Source organism: Embiotoca jacksoni, unplaced genomic scaffold (genome assembly GCF_022577435.1).
Source record: "Embiotoca jacksoni isolate LCO1_2020_lvr unplaced genomic scaffold, fEmbJac1.0.p SCAF_10, whole genome shotgun sequence".
Lineage (NCBI taxonomy): Eukaryota > Metazoa > Chordata > Actinopteri > Embiotocidae > Embiotoca > Embiotoca jacksoni.
Window position 1 is genome coordinate 5,592,428 of NW_027185230.1, and position 21,988 is coordinate 5,614,415.

The window sequence follows — 21,988 nt, forward strand, 5'->3', positions numbered from 1 at the left end:
CTCATCTTTCGCCCCTTCAGCAGCTGTTAATAGTATTATCTGGTGTCTTTAACTATGATTAAATAAAACAATCTTATTAGGAGCACGTAGCTGTCTGGCCTTGTTTAAATTGGCTGAGCACGTGCATGCGCTCACAGACTGGGCTATTCACAACACAGATCCTGTGTACAGTAAAACCTCACAAATCCTTTGATTTAGCATCGAATCCATGTGTTGCATTTATTTTATTGTTTTATGTGTTTGGATGAGGCGTACAAGTAGTTATAATACCTAGAACCTACAGATGAGCAGAGCACCGTGTTTGTGGAGAGTGTTGACTTCTTAAATAGGATGTTGTTGTTGTTTTTTTTTTTAACCCATGCGTTTGTTGATTTTCTTGTGACTTTGTTGATTTTGCGTGATGCAACTTATTCTTTTGCAACCCACGCCTCTGGGGAAAAAAAGGTGGGAGTTTTGGGTGTAAAGTAATGACGGGGTTAAATCTCCCTGGAACGTGCGCAGAAAGACCGCGCTCTCGTGCCGGAGGTCTCGCCAGTACAAGTGTGAGTACAGAGGTTGACTCGATCCAAGCAGCGCGTGCGCTCTGGAAAGCCCCTATTTGTGTGTTTAACAAGGGTAAAAACATTTTTTTTATTTATTTTTTTTTATCTCCAGTACCGGGAAGAAGTACAGCTGTCCTAGCCCCTCCGCTGTGGATGATAATGGGATGATTTTCCGTCGAAGTCATTAAGCCATCAGATTTTCTCAGCGGTGGATGTCACTGTTTTGGAATGCGTTTGAAGCGCATTAACCTTTTTTTTTTTTTCTCTCTCTCGACATTTCCTCCTCTGGGCTTGCCTACACACACTGCTCCATATTTTTTCTGCCTTTGGAATATGTGGGAATTTGACCGTCTGATTCCACAATCTGTTTAATAATAAAAGGCTTGAATGATGAAAATCTTTTGAGATGAAAAACAGCACTTTTGGGGATCATTTTTTTGCTTGTGCGCGGCTCGTGCCTAACCTCGCGCCTCAGCAGCCTGTTGTCTGTGTCCGAGGAGAAACGCACAACTTTACCGCGAGCTGGAGCAGGAGCAGGAGCTGGAGCAGGAGCAGGAGCAGGAGCAGGAGCTGGAGCAGGAGCCGGAGCCGGAGCGGGGGCTGCAGCTGGTCTGAGCGGCACACCAGGGCCACAGGCGCGGGGGCAGGAGAGGGACCAACGGAGCGGCCCCGGTGCTCGGCCGTTGTATGGTTGGACGGGGCATCCGGTGCAATTGTGGAGCGGGGATGATGAAGTCGGTGGTGACGATGATGGTGAATGGCCCGGCGGCTCGAGCAGGCACCGGTGTTTCGCCACCAATATGTTTACTCCTGTGCGCTCTCGTCTTTCTCCCGCCATGCGCCCGCTCGCACCCGCAGCCGTGCCAGGTGCTGAAACGAATCGGCCACACGGTTCGGGTAGGGGCTCTGAACGTTCAGCCTCGCATGCTCTCCGAAACTGCTGTCAATGAGGACTGGGACGCCGACGGAGCTGTGACAGGGGGGCAGCAGCTGGAGTTGGAAAAGCAGGTTAAAACAAGTGCCAGCGCACCTGCATACGGAAGCCTCAGGACGCGAGTCACCGTTAACAGTCAGCGGGGTGCGAACAGGAGTAAAAGTCAAGCACGGCAACGGGAGGAGAACAACTCGAAGGAGAACCGCGTCTTCGCACCCCGAGACTCGGTCATGCTCGCGGTCGAGGCTCTGAACAGGGCCGGATTGCTACCCTACAATTTATCTCTGGAGCTCGTCATGGCAGTTGGATCTGCGCTCGGCGAGCTGCCCGCGTTCTCCTTCTCCTCCACAGGCATCCCCGAGAACGAGGACCCGCTTTCCTTCGTGGAGAGCGTGTGTCACACGGTGGTCGTGCAGGGGGTTTCTGCCATGATCGCCTTCCCACGGAACCGGGACGAGTTCGTCAAGTTGGAATTCGTCTCACTTGCGCTTCAGGTGCCAGTAGTCAGCGTTGTGCAGAAGGAGTTCTCGCGCCACAGTCAGGTAAAAAAAAAAAATGCTTGATCTGAACTGTTGTTAACTGTTGATTTCTTCACTCCGTCATCCAACTGCAGTGTCTGCACAGGTGTAACAGATGGTGAAGGAAAACCCTGATTACCTGCGACATATTTACATCATGCGTCATACAAAATCCTCCACGAAGACAGGCAGTGCATGTATTTCAATTCAGTTAATGTGTGACTTAAAGGGCCTATTTTAAGTGTTGTAAGGGGCCAATATTTCAGGCAGAGGCTGGAGTGTGGTGATAGTGGTGGTGATCCTCTCGTTCTTCTACTGTGTGCACATCCTTCCAGACGTAGAACATGAACTTTCTTTTCTTGTATTGATTGCATCCGTCTTGGTTAAACGGCTCAAATTAAGCTTAAGTGGCGACACAATTTGCGACACAAGCTGGTGTTCTCGATTTGGACACACAGCATCAAATTGGGAAGTGTGAGAAAAAGCTTCAAATTGCTTCAGAGTAAAAATAAATAAATAAATAAATAAAGGAGCATGGGGAGGAGAAGACAAGCAGGCTCTGTCCATGGTGCTGAAATGCACTGCCTGCACTGGGTGTCTGTGCACAAAAGAAAAAGAAAGAGACGGATTTTGTTTTTCTTCTTAGTTTGACTGACGACTATGTTCACCCAGCAGCACATGCCCTGAGGTATATATGCAAAAACAAATGCTTTGTTGATATTCAGCACCCTAATGTGTCTGCATAAAGCACAAGTTCAGCACCATGGAGAAAGGCAGCAGAATATGGTGTATTCAAAACACTTTCTTATACAGTAAATCAGCAAGGAGCTATACTTTAACATCTCACAGCCTGCACGATGGGGATGAACTCCACCACACACGCCCGCACACACGCGCACACACACACACACACACACACACACACACACACACACACACACACACACACACACACACACACACACACACACACACAAGCTAACACTTTATCTATCTGACACATTTGATAATGACCTTCCATGCTGAGATGCGTGTCAGCAGGCTCTAAGTAGCCTATGAGTGAGCAGTGCCATCAATCTCAAGTCAAATCCCTGACTACACTGGCCTACTATTAGGCCTGTGGCATACAAGTCAAACCCACTCATGCAGAGCTACTATCAGCTGGATTCTGTCACCTGGCCAATTCCAGAGGTGAATGCTGAGCGAATGCTGCACAGAATAAACCACACAAAAATATCCTGAAGGCATTTCACTGCAAATAAGGTTAAAACTTTTCTTCACCTTACATGATTTAATTAAAACATTGCCAGTTCCTTGTAGACACTTCCTTTTCTGTACAATACCACTTGGCAGGAAAACATCATTGTATCACTAAACGTATTGCAGTCTGCCATATATTGCCAGTATCTATTATGATTTCTTTAAACCAGGGGCTAATACTTCTGTGAGAGTAAGCATCACCATTTCCACAAATTGGGACACCTGCTGCTCTGTTGCTGTGCCAGCTGCTGGTGTAGAAATGCTCCATCTCCTGAAAATATAAGTCAAATGTTTAATTTACTGCCTCCCATCTTTAAATATAAACCAGTTTTTAAACTACTTTTGGGAGGTACACAAGCTGTGAATACTTGTAGATTAGATGTTTGTAGACATCAAAATCCTACAGCACATATAAACAACATTTAAACGCAATATAGGTTGTTGTCAATGACTTCAAAAACAAATAATATCTTCGCTATTCGGGATTTACAGTTAAGGTAAGGCCACTGCAACTATTTAGTTTCTGTTATGAAATGGAAATACACTTTGACTGTTTGAAACAAGTCTTTTGTACCAAATACACTAATTGCAGATTATTGGCAGAGTTTTCAGATTATGAGAGCGAGAGAAGATTTATTAAAAGTGTAAACACTCTAAATTCATGGGTGCGATGAACCGTCGTTCATCAATAATCATGTCGACAAAACACTTGCTAAGTGTGTGCATTTATGTGTGTGTTCAGGTACAAATGTCTCTCAAGAAAAAGTATACACACCAACACGTATCACAAAATCATTTAGTATAACGATACACTGCAAAACTCTTTAAACGGGTGGTACTAACAGGCCGGTTATTGCATATGAATGAGTGCAGACTAAACAGAATGTGTGTGTGTGTGTGTGTGTGTGTGTGTGTGTGTGTGTGTGTGTGTGTGTGTGTGTGTGTGTGTGTGTGTGTGTGTTTTGACCTGTGTGTTTTTGAGCATCATTGTTTTTTTTCCCAACACTCAAACACACACAGACACACACACACATCCAAGCCCGTTAGTTGGACTGAAGGGTTCTAGGACACTTGCCACCTACTGGGCTATAGTGCTGTGTGTGTGAGAGACAGTGTGTGTGTGTGTGTGTGTGTGTGTGTGTGTGTGTGTGTGTGTTTCTTGGGTAATATCTCATTTCCTGCTCTGTGCACAAGGAAGCATTTCTCTGTAAAAAGTAGGCAGGTGTTTAAAGTTAAAACTGGTTCCCATATGTGAAATAACGGGTATAGATAAAGCAGACAAACCAACAGATACAGAATGATTGATGCAGGGGAGATGGATTGATGGCTGGATGAACAGGCGGAAAAACTGACTAGGAAATCAACAGCCATACAGCGAGTGCAGTGCTCATGTGAGACTTAAGGAGAAACTCCCCTCTCACTCAATGTAGTTTCACTAGCAAATCCCAACTGAAGGCTGACAACAATTTCTCCAAACAGGGTTGAAAAAATTTGGAAACTTTTCCAATGTAAAGAGGTTCTCATGACTAGTTATTTTTTGGTATTTGGTTGACCTCTGACCTCTTTTGTCCCACCAAAGTTTAGAGCCCAGGTTAGGCAAAGTTCACTGCTCACAGCGAATCATCTGGAAACCTTTGATAATGTGATGTGCCCACAGTTTGTTATGTAAGTGTCAAAGTGATGAGGCTGCATTAGAATATGGAGCTTATGGAGCAAAGGATGAAGTGACCTCTGAGTAAAGGAACTGGGTTGGGAGTTGGTGGTGAGGGGATTTTGATAGCCGCCCAGAGTTGAGAATTTAGCATATAAAAGACCAGCAACAGAGAAACTCTCTGGGAAAGACCAGTCGTCTCTTATATGAAGACTTACTTTTTATAGGGGAAATCTATCCCATGCTGGCGCACAACACTGGAGCTTGTTTAAAATTAGGATACAGCATCTGCACCAACAGCTTCAAGCAAATATGCAAATATCTGTTGCTACTTAATCCAATTATGAACAAATGTGTGCTCTTTACATTACATGTGTTGCAGATATTCACATTGTATCACAGGGTATATGTATAAAACTATATTTAAAACATGTAGATGGGTAATGTTATCATAGTTAGAGACATAAGGTATACAAAGAGTTTAATCTGACACACAAAACTATGCAATAAGCTTTGGAAAAACCTGTTCTGCCTTTGTAGTCATGAGGTGTTGAGTCAATATGATTAGTAGAGAAGTAATAAGTGTAGTGTTGTATTTCAAATCAATGTTTATTTGTTTAAGGACAATTATTTAGTTTAAACCAATGCCACACAATGCATTTATAGCCTAGGCTAATTTGCAGTGCCTGTCCCTAGATGGGCATTTAAAATACATGAATCTCAACAATAAGTATTCAAAACACGAGACACAAAACCCGAAAGGAAAATACAGACATAACAATACAACACAAATTAATAGAGAAACGCACCATTAAACAAGAGCAACAGATCGTTCATGACTCCATTACTGATCCCCCTTAAAAAGCTGTTTCAGTTTGAATTTGAAATGATCCAAATCCGGATCAAGTTGGAGTTCTGTAGGTATTTGTTGTCGGTATATTATTCCACATAAAGATCCCCCAAACAGAAAAAAAAGGTGTTTGTCCAAATAAGGGTTTACGCACCTTACAATTTCCTTTAGATGGTCCATGTGTTACTGAGTTTAAGATAAGCACATTTTATAAGGTGGTCAAACATGAACATATTTACTAGTTGTCTTAGTTTGTATTGATTAAATTAACCCCGGCATTGGTCTAACTGATGGTGTATACAGTGTAGCTGTCTGCACAGGTTTTCATCAGAGTATGAGAAAGCAATCTGTTTTGCAGCGTGCGTAAAAGTGAGTAAGCAAAGTGAAAATATTTTGAAACAACTCCGTCACAGGTACAAACACTGCTTCATAACTGGGTCATAGAGAATGCCACAAAGCAGAATTTGTCTGACTTAGATTAAGCTCTTTATTGGTGAACTCCAAATTACTGACAACCCACACTAGAAAAAACAACAATCGTATGACACATGACATATGGGGTAGTGATAGGTACTTCAACTCGTTTTGCTGCAATTTAACATGTACTGTTGTATTTTAAAAGGTAGTTAAAGTAAGTTTTCATTGTTAATTGTCTCTGTGTTTTACAAAACGTAGATATGACCTGCTTAACATACCAGATGTCTGAGCACGCCAGACAGTTGAGAATGAAAATACATCTTGAAAATAGTTTACACTGATTTTTGTTTGACTTTTCACAGCTGACGATGAGTTTAGTATGATAGTATTAGCTCAGAGATGTTATTTAGTCAGCCCTTAGAGAAAAAAGAAATAACACTTATTTTTATACATAATGATAAATCCATCCATCACCTTCCGCTTATCTGGGGTTGGGTCGCGGTGGCGGCAGGCCAAGCAAGCTGACCCAGACTTCCCTCCCCCTCAACATTTTCAAGCTCATGCTGGGGGATCCCGAGGTGTTCCCAGGCCAGCCGGGAGATATAATCCCTCCAGCGTGTTCTGGGGCTTCCCCGGGGTCTCCTGCCAGTTGGGCGTGGCCAGAAAACCTCCAGAGGGAGGCGCCCAGGAGGATCCTGATCCGATCAGCCTTCCGGCTCAGCTCCCTTTTCACCAGCACGGTACGGTGCAGCGGTCGATCCTCCACTCTATCCTTCCCTCACTCCCTAACCCTCATTCCTGCCGCTTCACACTTGGCTGCAAACTGCCCCAGTGAATGCTTGAGGTCCGAAGAGGCCAACAGGACCACATCATCTGCAAACAGCAGAGATGCGATCCGGAGACCCCCGAACGCGACACCCCCCCCCCCCCCCCCCCCCCCCCGGTCTGCCAGACTGTTCCCGACCCCCATGCGACATTGAAGAGGCGTGTCAGCCAAGACAGCCCAGCAATGTCCAGCGCCTTCAGCATCTCAGAGGGGATCTCATCCACCCCCGGCGCCTTGCCCGACGATGTCCCCCTTGCGAGTCAGCATGGTCCATGTCCCCATAATGATAAAATAATTTGTAAATTACTATGATTAAGTTATTGGTGTAATTATGTCCTCAGCTTCCAGGATTCACAGGTGAATGATTGTGCTTTGCTGACTACGCGCAGCGTCAGAGGAGTTCCTCACTGTCCCTTCATAAATAGCGATGGCAGTAAAACAAGGAGGTGTGTAGGATGAAAGGCTAAGAACCAGGGGAAGGTCTTGATCGAGTACAGGGATCTGTGAGGATTCCTCGCTGTGAAAAGAGCAATAGTGAGACCCCCTCAGGACAGGCAGTATCTGCAAGATATGGCTCTGGATAGTGTTCAAGAAAGAAAACTTCTGTAATCCACACAACAACAAAAAACTCATTTTCTAATCAAAGAAAAATCAATAACCAAGTCATAACGACTATACTTGATTTGTCCACTGGCTCGGGATTATGTCTGTCCCTACAGTTTCACCATACAGCAAGGGTTGCAAAATTCTTTGCACAAGTCAAAGCAAATCTATTTTGGCTGTGAAAATCACAGGAGAAAAAGCGATTTCAGAAGAGAGAAGAGTGATGAAAGAGAGCGCAGTGACAACAGAGCTGGGATTTCCCGGTTATTCGAAAGCAGCAGATCTCTGTGTTTATGTAAGAGAGCAGACAGCCACACTTCCTATCAAATTTGTCCTCTTTTTTTTTTTTTTTTTTTAACACGAGGAACAAAGAGAGGGTTACAGATTTATGGAGATCACAGTGCAGAAGTGCTGCAGTTGAGAATAAATCCTCCAATCCTCCTCGGGGATGAGAGGAGGTGAGAGTCTGATGTCCTGTGGACCGCGTTGCCATTATCTTCCCTCATAGGATATATATATATATATATATTCCCATATAGGACCTCTAACTCTGAAATACAACATATAGCATCACTTTTGTATGTGCCTTTGTCACATCAATAATCCATTCATGTATATGCACTAAACAGAAGATTAATGTCTTATTTGCATGCCTATTGGGCAGTGTTATTAATGGGATAAATTAAATTAACCAATAAATTAAGTTAATAGACTTTTAGTGCAAAGCTTGTGTAAAAGTTGTAAAGTAAATTAAATTGAGTTGCTCAGAGCCTTTTAAGTGTGTAGTTCTGCGTGTGCGTGCAAACAAGTGCATGACTTTGCATGCAATAATGGTATGTTGTGTGCCGGGTACATTATGCTAAGGTACACTTAAGCAGATCTGCTAGCTCATGCAGCCCTGATCTGGCCTATTTAATTTTATCTAAAGTATGACAAGGATGACTGAGTCAACTTTGAAACATATCTGCTCTGATCTGATGGCTTATTGTAATCCTGCAGCTACAGGGTGCTTTATGTGTAGTTATTTTATTATTTGAACGGCACTGAGAGAGGTATTGGACCGCTTGAGTTGTTACCTGCAAACTATCCATATTTGACATTACTGTAATTATTTATATTACCTAACAAAGTTTATGTCTGAATTTACAGAGAATCAGTGATTTCTGATTATCATACTACACTATGGAATTGAATGCTTAACACCTCATTAACGAGGTATGTGACTTGGAAACGGTGCAAAATAGGCTTAAATACAACATATATTGACACCTTCACCTTTTGGGATCAATATGGTGAAGTTGCTTGTTTATTGTTTTTCAGTATTGTTTTTGTACACCTGATAAATAAGTATGAGATCCACTCTCCTTTAGCTCTGATGTGTTCTTCTGAAACAAGCGAAAGAGATATTTTGCTCAACTAAATGCTCCATCAGCAGCTAATCACTAAAGTAACTTTGTCAACTGCTTGGTAATGTACTCCGAGTTTATCACTGTTATTTATTGAAACCTGTGAGCCATGGAACCACAACAAAGAGCTAAATGACAACAAAACAGGTCCATTGAGCTGATAGAAGCTGTTGAGTTGGCTGATAAGTCCAAATGTCGGTGTCACCTTCGACAGATCCCTGTCATTTGATAATCGTGTCTGTCATTGCTGAATTAGGATCTATGTTAAACAAGGTTGAGATGGAGATGTTTATTCCTGCTTTTATTTAGATTATTAGAACTCTCTTCTTACCTGTTTGGATCAAACTTCTTTCCAAACTGTACAGCATGCAGCCTTTTAACTAGACAGATATCACATCACGGCAATTTTTATTACACGGCCAATCAGGCTCTTAGGTCTGCTAAACCAAAATGACTGGCTGTCCCTCAAACCCACGTTAAAACCTGGCCGAGCTTTTAAAGCTGTTTATTAAAATGCTGTCCCCATGACTTTGCGATCTTTAGACTCCAGTGACATCTTTATTAAACTACTCAAAACACTTTAATTCAGATAGGCTTTTCGTTAGCCAGTTTAAATAGCTGTTCCATTTCATATGTTATCCTTCATTGCCCATTTATTGTCATGTGGTTGGAGTTTCTGTACTTGTTTTTATGTCTGTGTCCTCATTTGTTTGTTGTTGCTATGATTTTAGCTGCTCAGCCTTGTGCTGTTTGTTGTCATTTCTGCTTTATTGATGTAAAGCACTTAGTGATTTTATATCTGTGAGAGGTGCTATATGAATCAACTTTACTTTCACAGTCAGGTTAGGACCTTACACTATGATAGAGATAACCTCAATGACAGTGGGGAGGAAAAACTCCCTTTTAACTGGACGAAACTTTAGATAGAGCCAAACAGTCCCACAGATAGAGGCGTGCGGGTGACTGCCTCGACCGGTTGGTGAGAGAAGAGAAAACATCTGTTGTAGGTTTATCACAATAGCATCATTTCATCCACTGTCAATATAAAAACACTGATTATAGCTACATTATTTATGTTTTACTTAATCTAATACTCTCTCTGATGGTGCATTCAGAAAAGCTGCATTTCAGGTCAGCTGTTGAGCTTCTGCACATCAGCCACAAAATGGCTTTAGCTTTTTTTTATCTTCATTATGCAACTTCATACATAACTGGAATAATTACGTGTAGATAATGACATATATATATTGTAAAAAAACTATATATATAAATTTGATGGACTTTTCACTGTTGAATTCACAGTCTCATGCAAATTTAGAGGCTTTATAAGATAATTTAACAGATAAGTGAAACCAACTCTGGCTTGAAAAGTAGGACATCAATCTTAGAACGTACTGTTTGGATTGGAAAAAACAACAGGCTAATACTTGTAATCTTCATAGAATATATTCTTGTCCCACTCTGAAGATGGTATAGGCCGTTTAAAACTTTGTCGAGAGGCCCTTTCCCCCAATCTTTGAGGCAATTCCTTCTCAAACACTCAGCACAATACAAACATGCATGACAAGATCCTGTTTATTGATGTGGTGTATACTCAGACCAGAAGAAACTACTGACACATTCATGTACATCTGAACCGACATTTGGATATTTTAAAATAAAGCAAATTAATGCTTCTTTCTTGAGCTTTCTTGAGTTGACTAAATAGTCAACTGCCGAGACTCTACGAAACCCCACACTGTTATCATTCCAGGTTTAAGTGGAAATATCACACTGGTGCCATGCCTAACTTATTGCTATGTCCAGGCCTTATCAATCTAATTTAGAATCACAAATCACAGGTGTAGTTTAAGTTACATGGACCTGAGGATATAAAATACCTTTTTGAATTGGATCCCAGTAGTATGTCTTTAAGTTTTAAGAATTGAAAAGCGACTACACATACAAATAGATGTATTTCTTATGATGTGAATAATGATATTCATGGGAGCAGGTAAGTGGAGGTTGAAATCCATTATACCCAGCGAACTGTATATGTTCTCAAGGAACAAACTGAGTTCTAAGATTGAAAGTAATATTCTCTTGGATTGATAAACCTTTAACTCTTTCTTTCTTTCCTTCCCCCCCCCCTTTCCTCAACTACATCTCACTGTCCTGCTGCCTCATCTTTATATTCGTATTACTTTTCCCACCTGTCTTTTTTTTTTTTTTTTTTTTTGCACCCCACTTCCAACATGTCTACATTGTCCTTATATTACTCTTTCTCATGATATCCTTCACTCCAAACCCCATCATGTAATGTTTTGTCTCTTTTTTTTTCCTATCACCCTTACATCTTTATTCCCTCCCTTTCCTTATGTATATTTGAATATCTGTCCATCCCCTCTATCTTATCTGCACCTAATGTCCCCCATCCATGTTGTCAATACCTCAAATCTTCCACACCCTCTCTCACTCATTATTTTCTTTTTAAATGCACCCTCTTCCAAATCACCTTGTTTTCTTTGCTTTCTTTTACTTTGAATTTTAACCTTCCACCTCTTTTTCTTCTTTTGCAAACTCCTCCCAGAATCGTCTCCATTTCCAAATGGCAATGCGGAGTGTGGAGGACCCACCATCCCACCTCCTCTACTCCCTTCTGATGATGAATGGCTGGTGGGACATCAGCGTTGTTCTCTGCCAGGAATGGAATATTAATGACTTCCTCCTCCTCATCAAGAACAACACTCGCTTCCACTTGGGCACGCTTGTCAACCTGACAACTACCCCCTCAGCCTCGTCACCACTGTCTTTATCTTCATTATCATCCTCAGCAGTGGCATCAGGTATCCCCATGGGAGCAGAGGCATCATCGTCGCTGTCCTCATTACTCTATTTACCCTCCGCTCCTTCATCTTCTTCATCCACCTCTGCCTCTAAATCAGACCAGCAGCAAGTTCTCATGCGGCAGCTGGAGGCCCTGAGAGAACCTTCATCCACTACGGGAGTGGTGACGTTTGGGTGCGACATCCGCGAGGTGCGCCGATTGTGGACGCTGGCCTCTCGGATGACGCTCCCAGACTTTCACTGGGTGTTGGGGGACAGCCAGAACGTGGCAGAGCTGAGAACAGATGGGCTGCCCCTGGGGCTGCTGGCCCACGGGGTCATGGGATCCCCTTCTCTGGATCACTACGTCCACGACTCATTGGGGCTGGTGGCGCGTGCGGTGGGCAGTGCGGCCCAGGAGAATCCTGCTTTGGCACTCATACCTGGGACTACCAACTGTATGGATGTACAGCAGAGAAACGGCAGTTCGGGGGAATACTTGGCAAGGTAGGAATTACGCTGACACAAAAGTGATTATTCTTAATGCAAGGATCTCAAACTCTCAGCTTGTGTCCCATGAATCTTGTAGCCATTATGCTTCAGCACTACAACAGGATTGTTTCAGCATTATGATGTTTACTACCATTTCTGCACTGCTTTCAAGAAGACTGACGCATTTAAGTGAAGATGAGGCAATACAAACAATGAGAATAGTGCTAAGTAGGGGGGCAAGTTTAAATGAGCTGTTATGCGTAATTTAGCCAATATAAACACAGAAATCATCCATACCTTTGGTCACTGCTAACTATTTTACATAGCTTTTAATATGGTATTCAAATGCAATACTAGGACCATGATTCATTTGTTTTGTATTCACTTCTGTGTGGTTAAAAAATTGATTTCTTCTTTCTCCTTCTGGAAACCTACTTGGGTTGTGTAGTCCATCGCAATAATATTGTCTTAATTTATTTTTGCCAGTGTTACATTATTGTAGTTTTTTTTTTTTTTTTTTTTTTTTTTTTTTTTTACTGATAATCAAACTATTGTTTCGCACTCACCACATTCAAGCAGTTGTACACATTCACCACCACAGTCTGATCTGCTGGTCACTGAGCAACTCCACTGGAACAGGTTGGATAATGGTCCTCTCTCAAGGACATCTTAGGCACATTACATTGAATGTACTACATCTAAAACATCAAATAAATGTCAGCAAAAATGCATAGTTAATTTGTTACAACATGAAAACACAATTTATTTATTCAACACTGTAGTAATGAATTAAAAAACAACAACAACATAACTCTCACTTTAAATAGTTGGGAATTAAACCTGCATTGTCTTCACGCAAAAGCCATCATTCAGTATTTCATACCGCCAGTATCACATCTGCACTTTTAACTGTGCTGTGCAGATGTTTGGTCACAGTCCAGCTGTGATGTCAATGTGGAATTTGCCAAAGAAACAAATAATTCACACACATCTGTGAGGCCGTTTGCCCTGCGAATGCACATGCATGCAGTATACAAGAATACACACTTTATACACTCAATAACTGCAGCAGAGTGGTAAAATGTCAAAATGTCATGAATTGTATTTAGCAGCAGCGCTGTAATCTGCAGCTGCGCCCACTCTACTGCTGAGATATACACATTGTGTGATTACACACCGCTGCATTACAAGTAGAGTTCGACCTTTCCTACCAAGATCCTTCTTAAACACCTGAATCAGCAGAGAGCGAATGTCTCAGGAAGATAATTATTAGAACATGGTGAGCTCGGAGGAGCTGGAGGAGTCCGTGTTTACATTTCTCTGGTTTATTTAAACAAAACATGTTGATTCATTTATCAGCGTTTTACATATGCCAGAACAAAGAAGATGAAGTCCTGTCATTGACCCTGTGAAGGCAGAGGATTTTCCTGACGAGGTTTAGTTCCCTATGTGAGATACTGGGTTTAATCCAAGCTGTTACACACATGAGGGATTTGCAAAAGTCAGCCATGCGCCTGGTGCAGGGAAATTTGAAGGTATACATACAGTTTATGGTGTACTATAACCAGCGGTGGAGGCTCGAGAAAATACAAGGATGTGTGTTTGTATGTCACCAGAAAAGATAAAGAAAGGCAGTTTCCTTCCAGAATTGTTATTCCGTTTTTTCTCTGCCAATTCCATTTTTGTAAAGCTGCGGGACTGTTTGGGCTGTCTGATCGCATTCACGCTACAGGGATTAATAGATACTGATTTATTGTTCTTTTTCCAATTTCCGTATGTCTCTCTAGGTTACAGAGATTGCAGATGAATTGAGTCAGGGTCATCATCATCTATTACAATAAACTATTGTTGCACATTGTATGACATAGATTTGTATGTGCAGTCTCACAATTGTATTAGATTTTCCTTTACCTTTTTGTTTTGAAATAATCTGATTGTGGTGGCAGAGTGGTTTAGTTGTCAGATACACAAAGATAACTGCATCTTTTTTTACTTGTATGACTCTTTGTTTACTATCTTCCTGTTTCCACTTATGCTTAGTCAACGGTGGATAATCCGAGGTGCACTGTTCAAAGGGGTGGTACCTCGTGACCTAATTAATCATGGTGTAGGCGTGTTTTTTGCAAAACATGAAGTAAATCAATCATCCCCAAGAGTCAAGTGTGCCTTCACTGATTGCTATTATCATGAAAGATTTGTTGGGCCAGTGATTTTGAATCTTTTTTGTACTGTATCTATATCCAAGGGCCAGTTTATTGGGACAACACGTTATGTTCCAAATGTATTCACACAAACTGTTTTTATTAAACATCATTAAATCCAAGTGAATATTGTTACAATAATGAATTCCCAACCAAACAAAAAGGATTCTTTGTCCATAATAAGAACTAACTAATTTCTTCCTTTGATGAGACCCCTGAACTCATCTTTCTTTCAAAGGTTTAGACAGATCTGGAGGCGTTGGTGGCCGTAGCTGTCATCAGGCTGCTCTCCACATTAAGTCTGTTACTCTGCTCCGCTTTGATTTGGGTCAAAGCTGAGAAAGTTGTTTTACACAAGTAGGTCAATCCAAAGGTTAAAAGTTTTTTGACTGCATATTATCCCAAACCAGAATTTCCCTGCGTGTGTCATCTTGTAGCATGTGTAGCCCTGTAGGAAGGGTTGTACTTGTTTGAGTCAAACATAGAGTTTTCCTCACCTAGTGACGTATTGCATTGGTCTCAGTGTCACTTTAGTATGTGTTCAGCTCAATGTTTAGTTTGCACCGATGCTCTCTCTGTGTAAATGGCTCACATCGCCGTCCTCACATCTCCTCTCCCACATTTGGACCTTTCTTATTTTAAATTTTCAACATGTGTGTGTGAGGAGTTGAGCTCATTTATTTTAGTCCAAACATTTGTGAGATATGCCTAATGCACGACCCTCATTAAGTCTTCAAACTGTGTATCCTTGGGGTGCATGTGCTCCTTTAAAAAAGCACACAAAGTTTAGTTCCAGGCCTGATCCAGCCTCCTCGTTAACATCCACTGATTCGTTGTAAACTCACTACTTTACCCAGTGCAAGGGCAAGAATTTTGAGGGACATGTCAATGGTACAACATCTGTCTGTATTGTTTGATAGTGGACAGTGTGTCTTCTGTTTCCTTATCAACCATGGTTTCTGCCAACATTATTGCCACTGGGAGAATCAGTTGGTCAGCAATTAAATGTGTTTTTTTGGTTTTGCACAAGATGCCTCCATTCAGGAGCTTTGACTGATACCCCGGTGGTTGTCTTCAGTGTTCTTGGGGTTGATTGGAAGTCTACTAGTTTCCATTGGAAATAGCATCTCTTGTCTTACTAATGCAGCTGGGGTGCCTGTTCATCAGGGGTCTTTCTAAATGGGCTTTCTTTTGGGCTGTGGTGAAACTTTAGTTATCCAGGAATCGTCAGTGTTGTGACTTGGTTGTTTTCTCTTTTGTTTTAATTCGGTTTTTGTCTACTTTGCATTGATATTACTGCCACTTGAACTAGCAGAGGAAGATTGTTTAAACCGTTAATCCATCAATGTTTAATCCACACTTCATATGAAGGTGTTAGAGCTTATTCAAGCTGGTAGGATACTGATTGTGTCTCTGAGTCATACCATCACATAAAAAAGAGGTTTCTTAAATGCTAATGATAAATTAAGAAAATGTTATACCTCATTTAGTGATAATAAACTTTTAAAGGATTTAAATAATCTGTTGTGCATGAAATTAATTTAAACCGGTCTCAGGTTTATCAGAAGACTTTGAGCTAAAGAAGATTAACATTAGCCACCATTAAAGACCAATTTTAAGATTTGAAAGTGAAATTTGCCATTTTTAAAATAGTTCTCTGTCACAATGTTTCTAGGCTGATAAGTGATATTTCATTGTTCAGATGAAGCTCTTAGCTGGAAAGTCGGAATGTTTGTGTTTGCTTGTTGTGCACAAGGGCTCTAGTGCACCAGCTCTTTGGCATCTGACTCCTGAAAATGTCACTGTCTATGTACAACCTCTTACTGGTTGCATACGTCTTCATTTTGTGATCAGTTAGCAAAGGAGAAATTGTCCCCTTTTAAAAATGATTAAAAGGTAATATTTTCCCTTTACTCACAGATTTCCTTTCCTACCTAGTTAACTCTCATGAAGCCATGGAGACTTCATCCAGTTTTCCATTTTAAAACAAGAACTAATATGCTTGAACGTTCATATCATCTGACATCAGACAACAAAGTCCACAAAAGAGTAGTCACACAACATTTCACCTTTCTTTAATGTAATTAGTGGATTTAGCTTCTTTTTTTATTCGATGTCTGTGCAATTAATTACTCCCAAGCATCGTGTCATGCTGTGTGGTTGGTAGAATTATACGACAAATGAACTTTCTTCTGTTGACTTTTTTTTTATTATTATTATTTTGCCATTGAAATAGGCCATCACTTCTCAAAATAATCAGCAGCGGCTTTGCGCACGCGCGATCCATTTGCAGTCTGGACGCGGAGAGTGTGGGTCTCATCTCTGCTCTGACTGCGCCTGCACAAGGCTACTGTGAGACTGACCGCCTGTGAGTGCCTTGGGACGGCGGAGGGGCTCACGGCAGCACCCGCTGCTCGTTGAGGACAGTAACTCCAGAACGACACGATTTGTCGAGATAGATTGTAAAACTAAGTTGCCCTTCCTGGATAAATAAAGGTACCTGAATCTGAATCTGAATAAACATAGCAAAAGTTTGACGTTTTATAACAAAAACCTATTAATATATTATATTGTTTTATTTAGATGGAGCCTAAGATTTCTCTTACAAACCTTTAGGGGTAACGGACCCCCATGGAAAACCGTGTCTTGTCTTACACACTATTCACATCCAGTGGCCTGTAAGTGTTAAACCTGTTGTCGTCTCACGTGCAGAGATTTCTGTTTAGTCGTCATACGAGGCGCTTGTTGAATGAGTGGACCACGGGGGAGCAGTTGTCAGCACAGTGGTGTTGAAGTAGTGTTGAAGCCAGAAAGCGTGTGACAGATGAGCAACCGAGACACTGCAGCTGTTCTCAGGTTGGACACTGAGACCATCCTGGGAATCTGTTGCCTGATCATTATGGACTTGGTTGCAGCAGAGCTCCTGGCCGAGCCATCAACCAGTCGCCAAGGGAAAAAGCCATTGACGTATAGAAGTGTTTGTCATCAGACAACTGCAGTATCATAGAGGATCATGGCATGTGAGGCACTGGAGAAACCGCTGGCTGGATGCTGCACTAATTTCAGAGGATGTGACCTCGCAAGAGAGGGCCTGAATACAGTTAGCAAGATGTGAAAAGTCCAGACTTTACAGCATTGAAGGGCTGCACAGTTAAGTTATATTGTATTATATTTGAATGGCATTATAACACATAGGTTAAAAAAAAAAAAAAAAAGCATAATGAGGGCAGAGAAAAAGCACATTTATGGAGACAAGAAAAATTGTTTTACAAATATTTTTTTTTGAGACAATTAAAGAGGCGCAAAAAAATTTAAAGACAGATTAAAGATCAAGGCCGAAATACTTTGTACAACAGACTCCACATCACAGCCACTCTAAGATTTGGCCAGCCGCTTACCCAGATGTTTTCCTTCAGGCGAGGTAAAACGAAATAAATTCGAGAACAGGTGTCAGGGTCTCTACAGGGATGGATGTAATGGATAACTGAGAAATTTAAAATACAAACACAAAGTTAAGTAAGGTAAAATGAACATGCGATATTCAATATCCAAGATGCATTTTGATGCCTAATTTATACATAGTTGATTTGCTCTACTTGTTGTGGTTATGGTCCTTGGAGATGGTTATTTGGAGATAGTTTTTTGAAATTGCCAGACTCATACTCATAGTAATCCACAAACCTTTATTCTGAAGGCCCGAGAGAGCTCTTTAGATCTCAGCATAATGGCACCAAACACTCGATTTAAATAAGACATGTTCCACCTGTCACTCTTTGAGGAGGTTCTGATTATTGGCAGCTAATCTGGAACCCCTGATTGTGATGTTATGGATTTGAAGGTGTGATAAATGTCGTGGTGTACTTTCTTTTTTTATGTAACAAATCTGTTTTCACTGTTTTCTGTATTTTAAGTATGAAAACAACTTTAAATATACATTTTGTGTGTCATTTGTTCGAGTATATCAATGCACTGTTTCAAAGCGGATCGAGTGTTTCCTCGCTCAAGTAGCTGACAAAGTCGATGATTTCCACAGAACGTACGTATTTTTTCACATGACTGTAGGCAGGGAATTATTCACTAAAATTGCCCCAGGGATAGACAACTAATCAGCCAGTCGTGCTATAACGTGTGGCTGCTATAAAATGGCCTGATTGTATGGAAGTTGTATTTATTCAGTTCCCAATTGAAAATGGTTCTGAGGGAAAATTGCCAAATCGTATTACTGTGGAAAATGTAAATGTCACAAACTCTAAAATGGTCTGCATGTTTTGAATACTTATCCACTGACATAAATAATGTATGAATCAAAAATAATCTAATAATGTCGAAAGATTGGCTTTACGTTATGAGAATACAGATGATTAATTATTCTTTATTCCAAATGGGGTTAATCGGTTACCGCGGGATATTTGGAATGACTGTATAATAGATTTATTCACTATTACTTTAATTCCAATATCGCTCTCCATTTGCTTTCTCACGTTTTGAACCAAGAAATATCAGGCAGAGATCAAGCTCTGGACCCACCCTAACACATTCAGATCCGTGTTTCTTCTATTTACCGTCTGACTCCATTTGCTGAGCTCTCTAAATGCCTTTTTGTCATTCATTCATTTGGTCCTGTGGGAGAATTCTTACAAGGCACATCAACTAGCATTACGGGGAGCAAATAACCTAAAAAGGGACACTTGGGTAGACTGTACATAGCGCCAGACAGCAGCGGCATGCACAAACTCTGGGTTGCTCATGTAGATTCTTGTTTTTCTATATTGTCAGGCAAGCATTGCCTATTTTTCAGGAGATATAGCCAAGTCTATTTCACATAAAGAAAACTAAAATCAATGCATGTCTGGAGATGGAATTTTTACTTTCACACAAGATGTTAACCTCCATAATAGACTGCTAGGCTGTAAAAAAAATATATTTTTTTTAAAAATACAAAAACACATCCCATTGTTGTTCTTACATCAAACCTTTTCATTGTATTGTGTTGCACTGGACATTCACAGTTTACAGTGATAACAGGGAAAGGTTTACTACTCCATGTTGTAGTCATTTTCAAAACAGTGGGTAATTTTATTTCAGACAGTAGGTGGGAAAAGTGGGCTTCTGATTTTGAGGTTCATACAGGTGTTACATTTTGGCACATAATTGCCGCTGACTCATTTTAAAGCGGTTTTGTGCACAGGATCTGCTCGCTGATATTGTGCAGAAATGTAGCACGTCCTCAGCAAAAAAAAAGTAAGCATCCTCACATCCACGGAGAAAGCATCACAATTGCAATGTAGAGCTTGTTGTTCCTGTTATTGTCAATATATTAAGGAAAAAAACGGCAATTTCATTTAAACATTGAATCTATAAACAAGACAGAGGTAAGACTAGTGCTTTATTATTCATATTCATATTTATACATAATGGTGTTTCACTTTTGATGTTATTTAGAAGAGAAAAAATGATGAGGCCCAACCAATGTGTCTAGCAATGTTCTACTTTCTTGGATAACAAGTCTGGCTGGGGTTTGCAAGAGTGCAACCTTCCCCAGATCCAGTAGAGCAGGACAAAGCCAGTGATGTTACCCACAACTCTGATATCGTGGCATCCAGGACTGCTGCATTAGAGATACTGCAGGTTGTGAGGTAGCTGCAGGAACATGTCCAGCTTATGTCATAGCTGACAAACAAGCGGTTTAATCCCTTTCTTGCACCTTTGCTCTGGAAGTCTGTGGAGCTCTGTGTAATTTGTACTGCATCCCCATGCCCACTGCTGCAACATGTAGAGAAAGCCAAGGTTTAGCAGAATTTTGTTATTTTTATGATCAGAAAACCTCTGGTTTAGTGGAACTGTACCTGTGCTACAAATACCAGCCTAGTTTCATTGTCTCTCTCTCGTCTCTCTCTCTCTCTCCTCGGCTCCACATCTCCTGGTTTGGTTCGGTTGACTTTATCTCTCACCTTCAACACTCGCGTAGACATTTCTCACCCATTCATGCATTACATTCACCACTGATGCTACTCATCTTTACACCACATGTTGCTTTTATAGATTAACTTTGTTAATTTAAAATAAAACTCCCCATCGGCATTTCAACCTGTCTTGTCTCCCCTCCTCTTTGTCGCAAGCGTTGAGCCGGTTTGTGACAGTATATACAAATAAACTGTTGTTTAAACAGTGCAACGCATTAAACAACAGTGCAACAGCGTTAATTATGTATTTCACAACATGATGAAGATCATACTGTGACCAAACTGTCGTCCATTTAAATAAATTTGTGGTTTGAAATCAGTGTGCAGATGGTGAATTTGCACCTGCGTGTGATGAGTGTGTTTTCCATATAATTATGTTTCAGGAGAGAGGAGAGCTATAGTGGAGAAAACAAACAAAAAAACAGAAGAAAATAAATCAAAAACCAAACTCTGAGATAGTTCATTTTTAGATCTTCTCATAAACACTGTAGAGTGGTGGGTGAAAGTTTGTGATTTTTAAGAATGTTCTATATTATTGCATTAATATGAACTAAAACATCATTAGATTTTCCTAAAAGTAGCTAAAGAGAACCCTATCAAACAAATGAGACAAAAATCGTTTACTTGATGCATATTACTTTTCTGTGAGTGACAAAACATGTGAACCTTTGCTGTCACTACCAGCTGTGACCCCTTTGTGTAGCAATAACTGCAACTAAACTGTCAATCAGTTATGCACATCAACTTAGAGGAATTTTAGGATTTAGGAATTTGCCTTGCTCTTGGCGTGAACGTCTGGTTTTTGTTACCTTTGAAAACAATGGTCTTGAATTTCTTGCATTTGAAAACCATCTGTCTGACCATGGATTGGTGGAGTCCAAACTCTTTTTCTGATGCTCTCAGAAATATCCTCCGTTCAAACCACGTACACTTCAACAAACATGTTGTGAGACTCCTTTAGGTTCACATCATTTTGCTACTCACTGATCTGTAACTTTGTATTATTTTAATAATAAATATCAGAAATAAATGACCAAGGATACTATTTTTGTTTATTTTTTTTTGTTGTCTTCTCTATCAATTTTTTAGAACTTGTGTGAAAATCTGATGCAGTTTTAGATCATATTTATTCAGAAATACAGGGAATTATAACCATTGCACATCTCTATTTAACCTTTGGATATTTAGAAACACAGATTCATTGTATTGAGCAAAAGTCCTGCAGGTTTTACAAGGTTATTTTATACTTGTTTTTCCAACAGGCAGAACTTAATGCGAATCATTTTAAAGTGATGCATGTCTGTCAAAGTACAGGACTGTACCCTGATATGCCAGCCAGATGAGTCATAAAGATAGAAAATGCTATATGATAAATGTCCCCTCTGAGGTTTATATTCCCTGAACCAAAGTAAGTAAAAGACTGTCTGCTTGCTTCAGGCAGGCATTGGTTTAACAAGGAGGAATACTCTTGGCACACACTTTAATGCTGCTAAAAAGGCAGCGGCATCTGCTTAGTTCTT

The 21,988-nt window shown here is 40.8% G+C and overlaps 1 protein-coding gene across 1 annotated transcript in view; it reads left to right on the plus strand.

Moving 5' to 3' along the window:
• Window positions 1–610: 610 nt before the first annotated feature.
• Window positions 611–21,988, plus strand: part of grin3a (glutamate receptor, ionotropic, N-methyl-D-aspartate 3A) — a 45,203-nt gene continuing 23,825 nt past the window's right edge. The window contains exons 1-2 of the mRNA XM_069162500.1: window positions 611–2,018; window positions 11,577–12,319. Coding sequence (XP_069018601.1) covers window positions 1,230–2,018; window positions 11,577–12,319 — 1,532 coding nt within the window. The 5' untranslated portion in view covers window positions 611–1,229. The remainder of the gene's footprint in view (window positions 2,019–11,576; window positions 12,320–21,988) is intronic.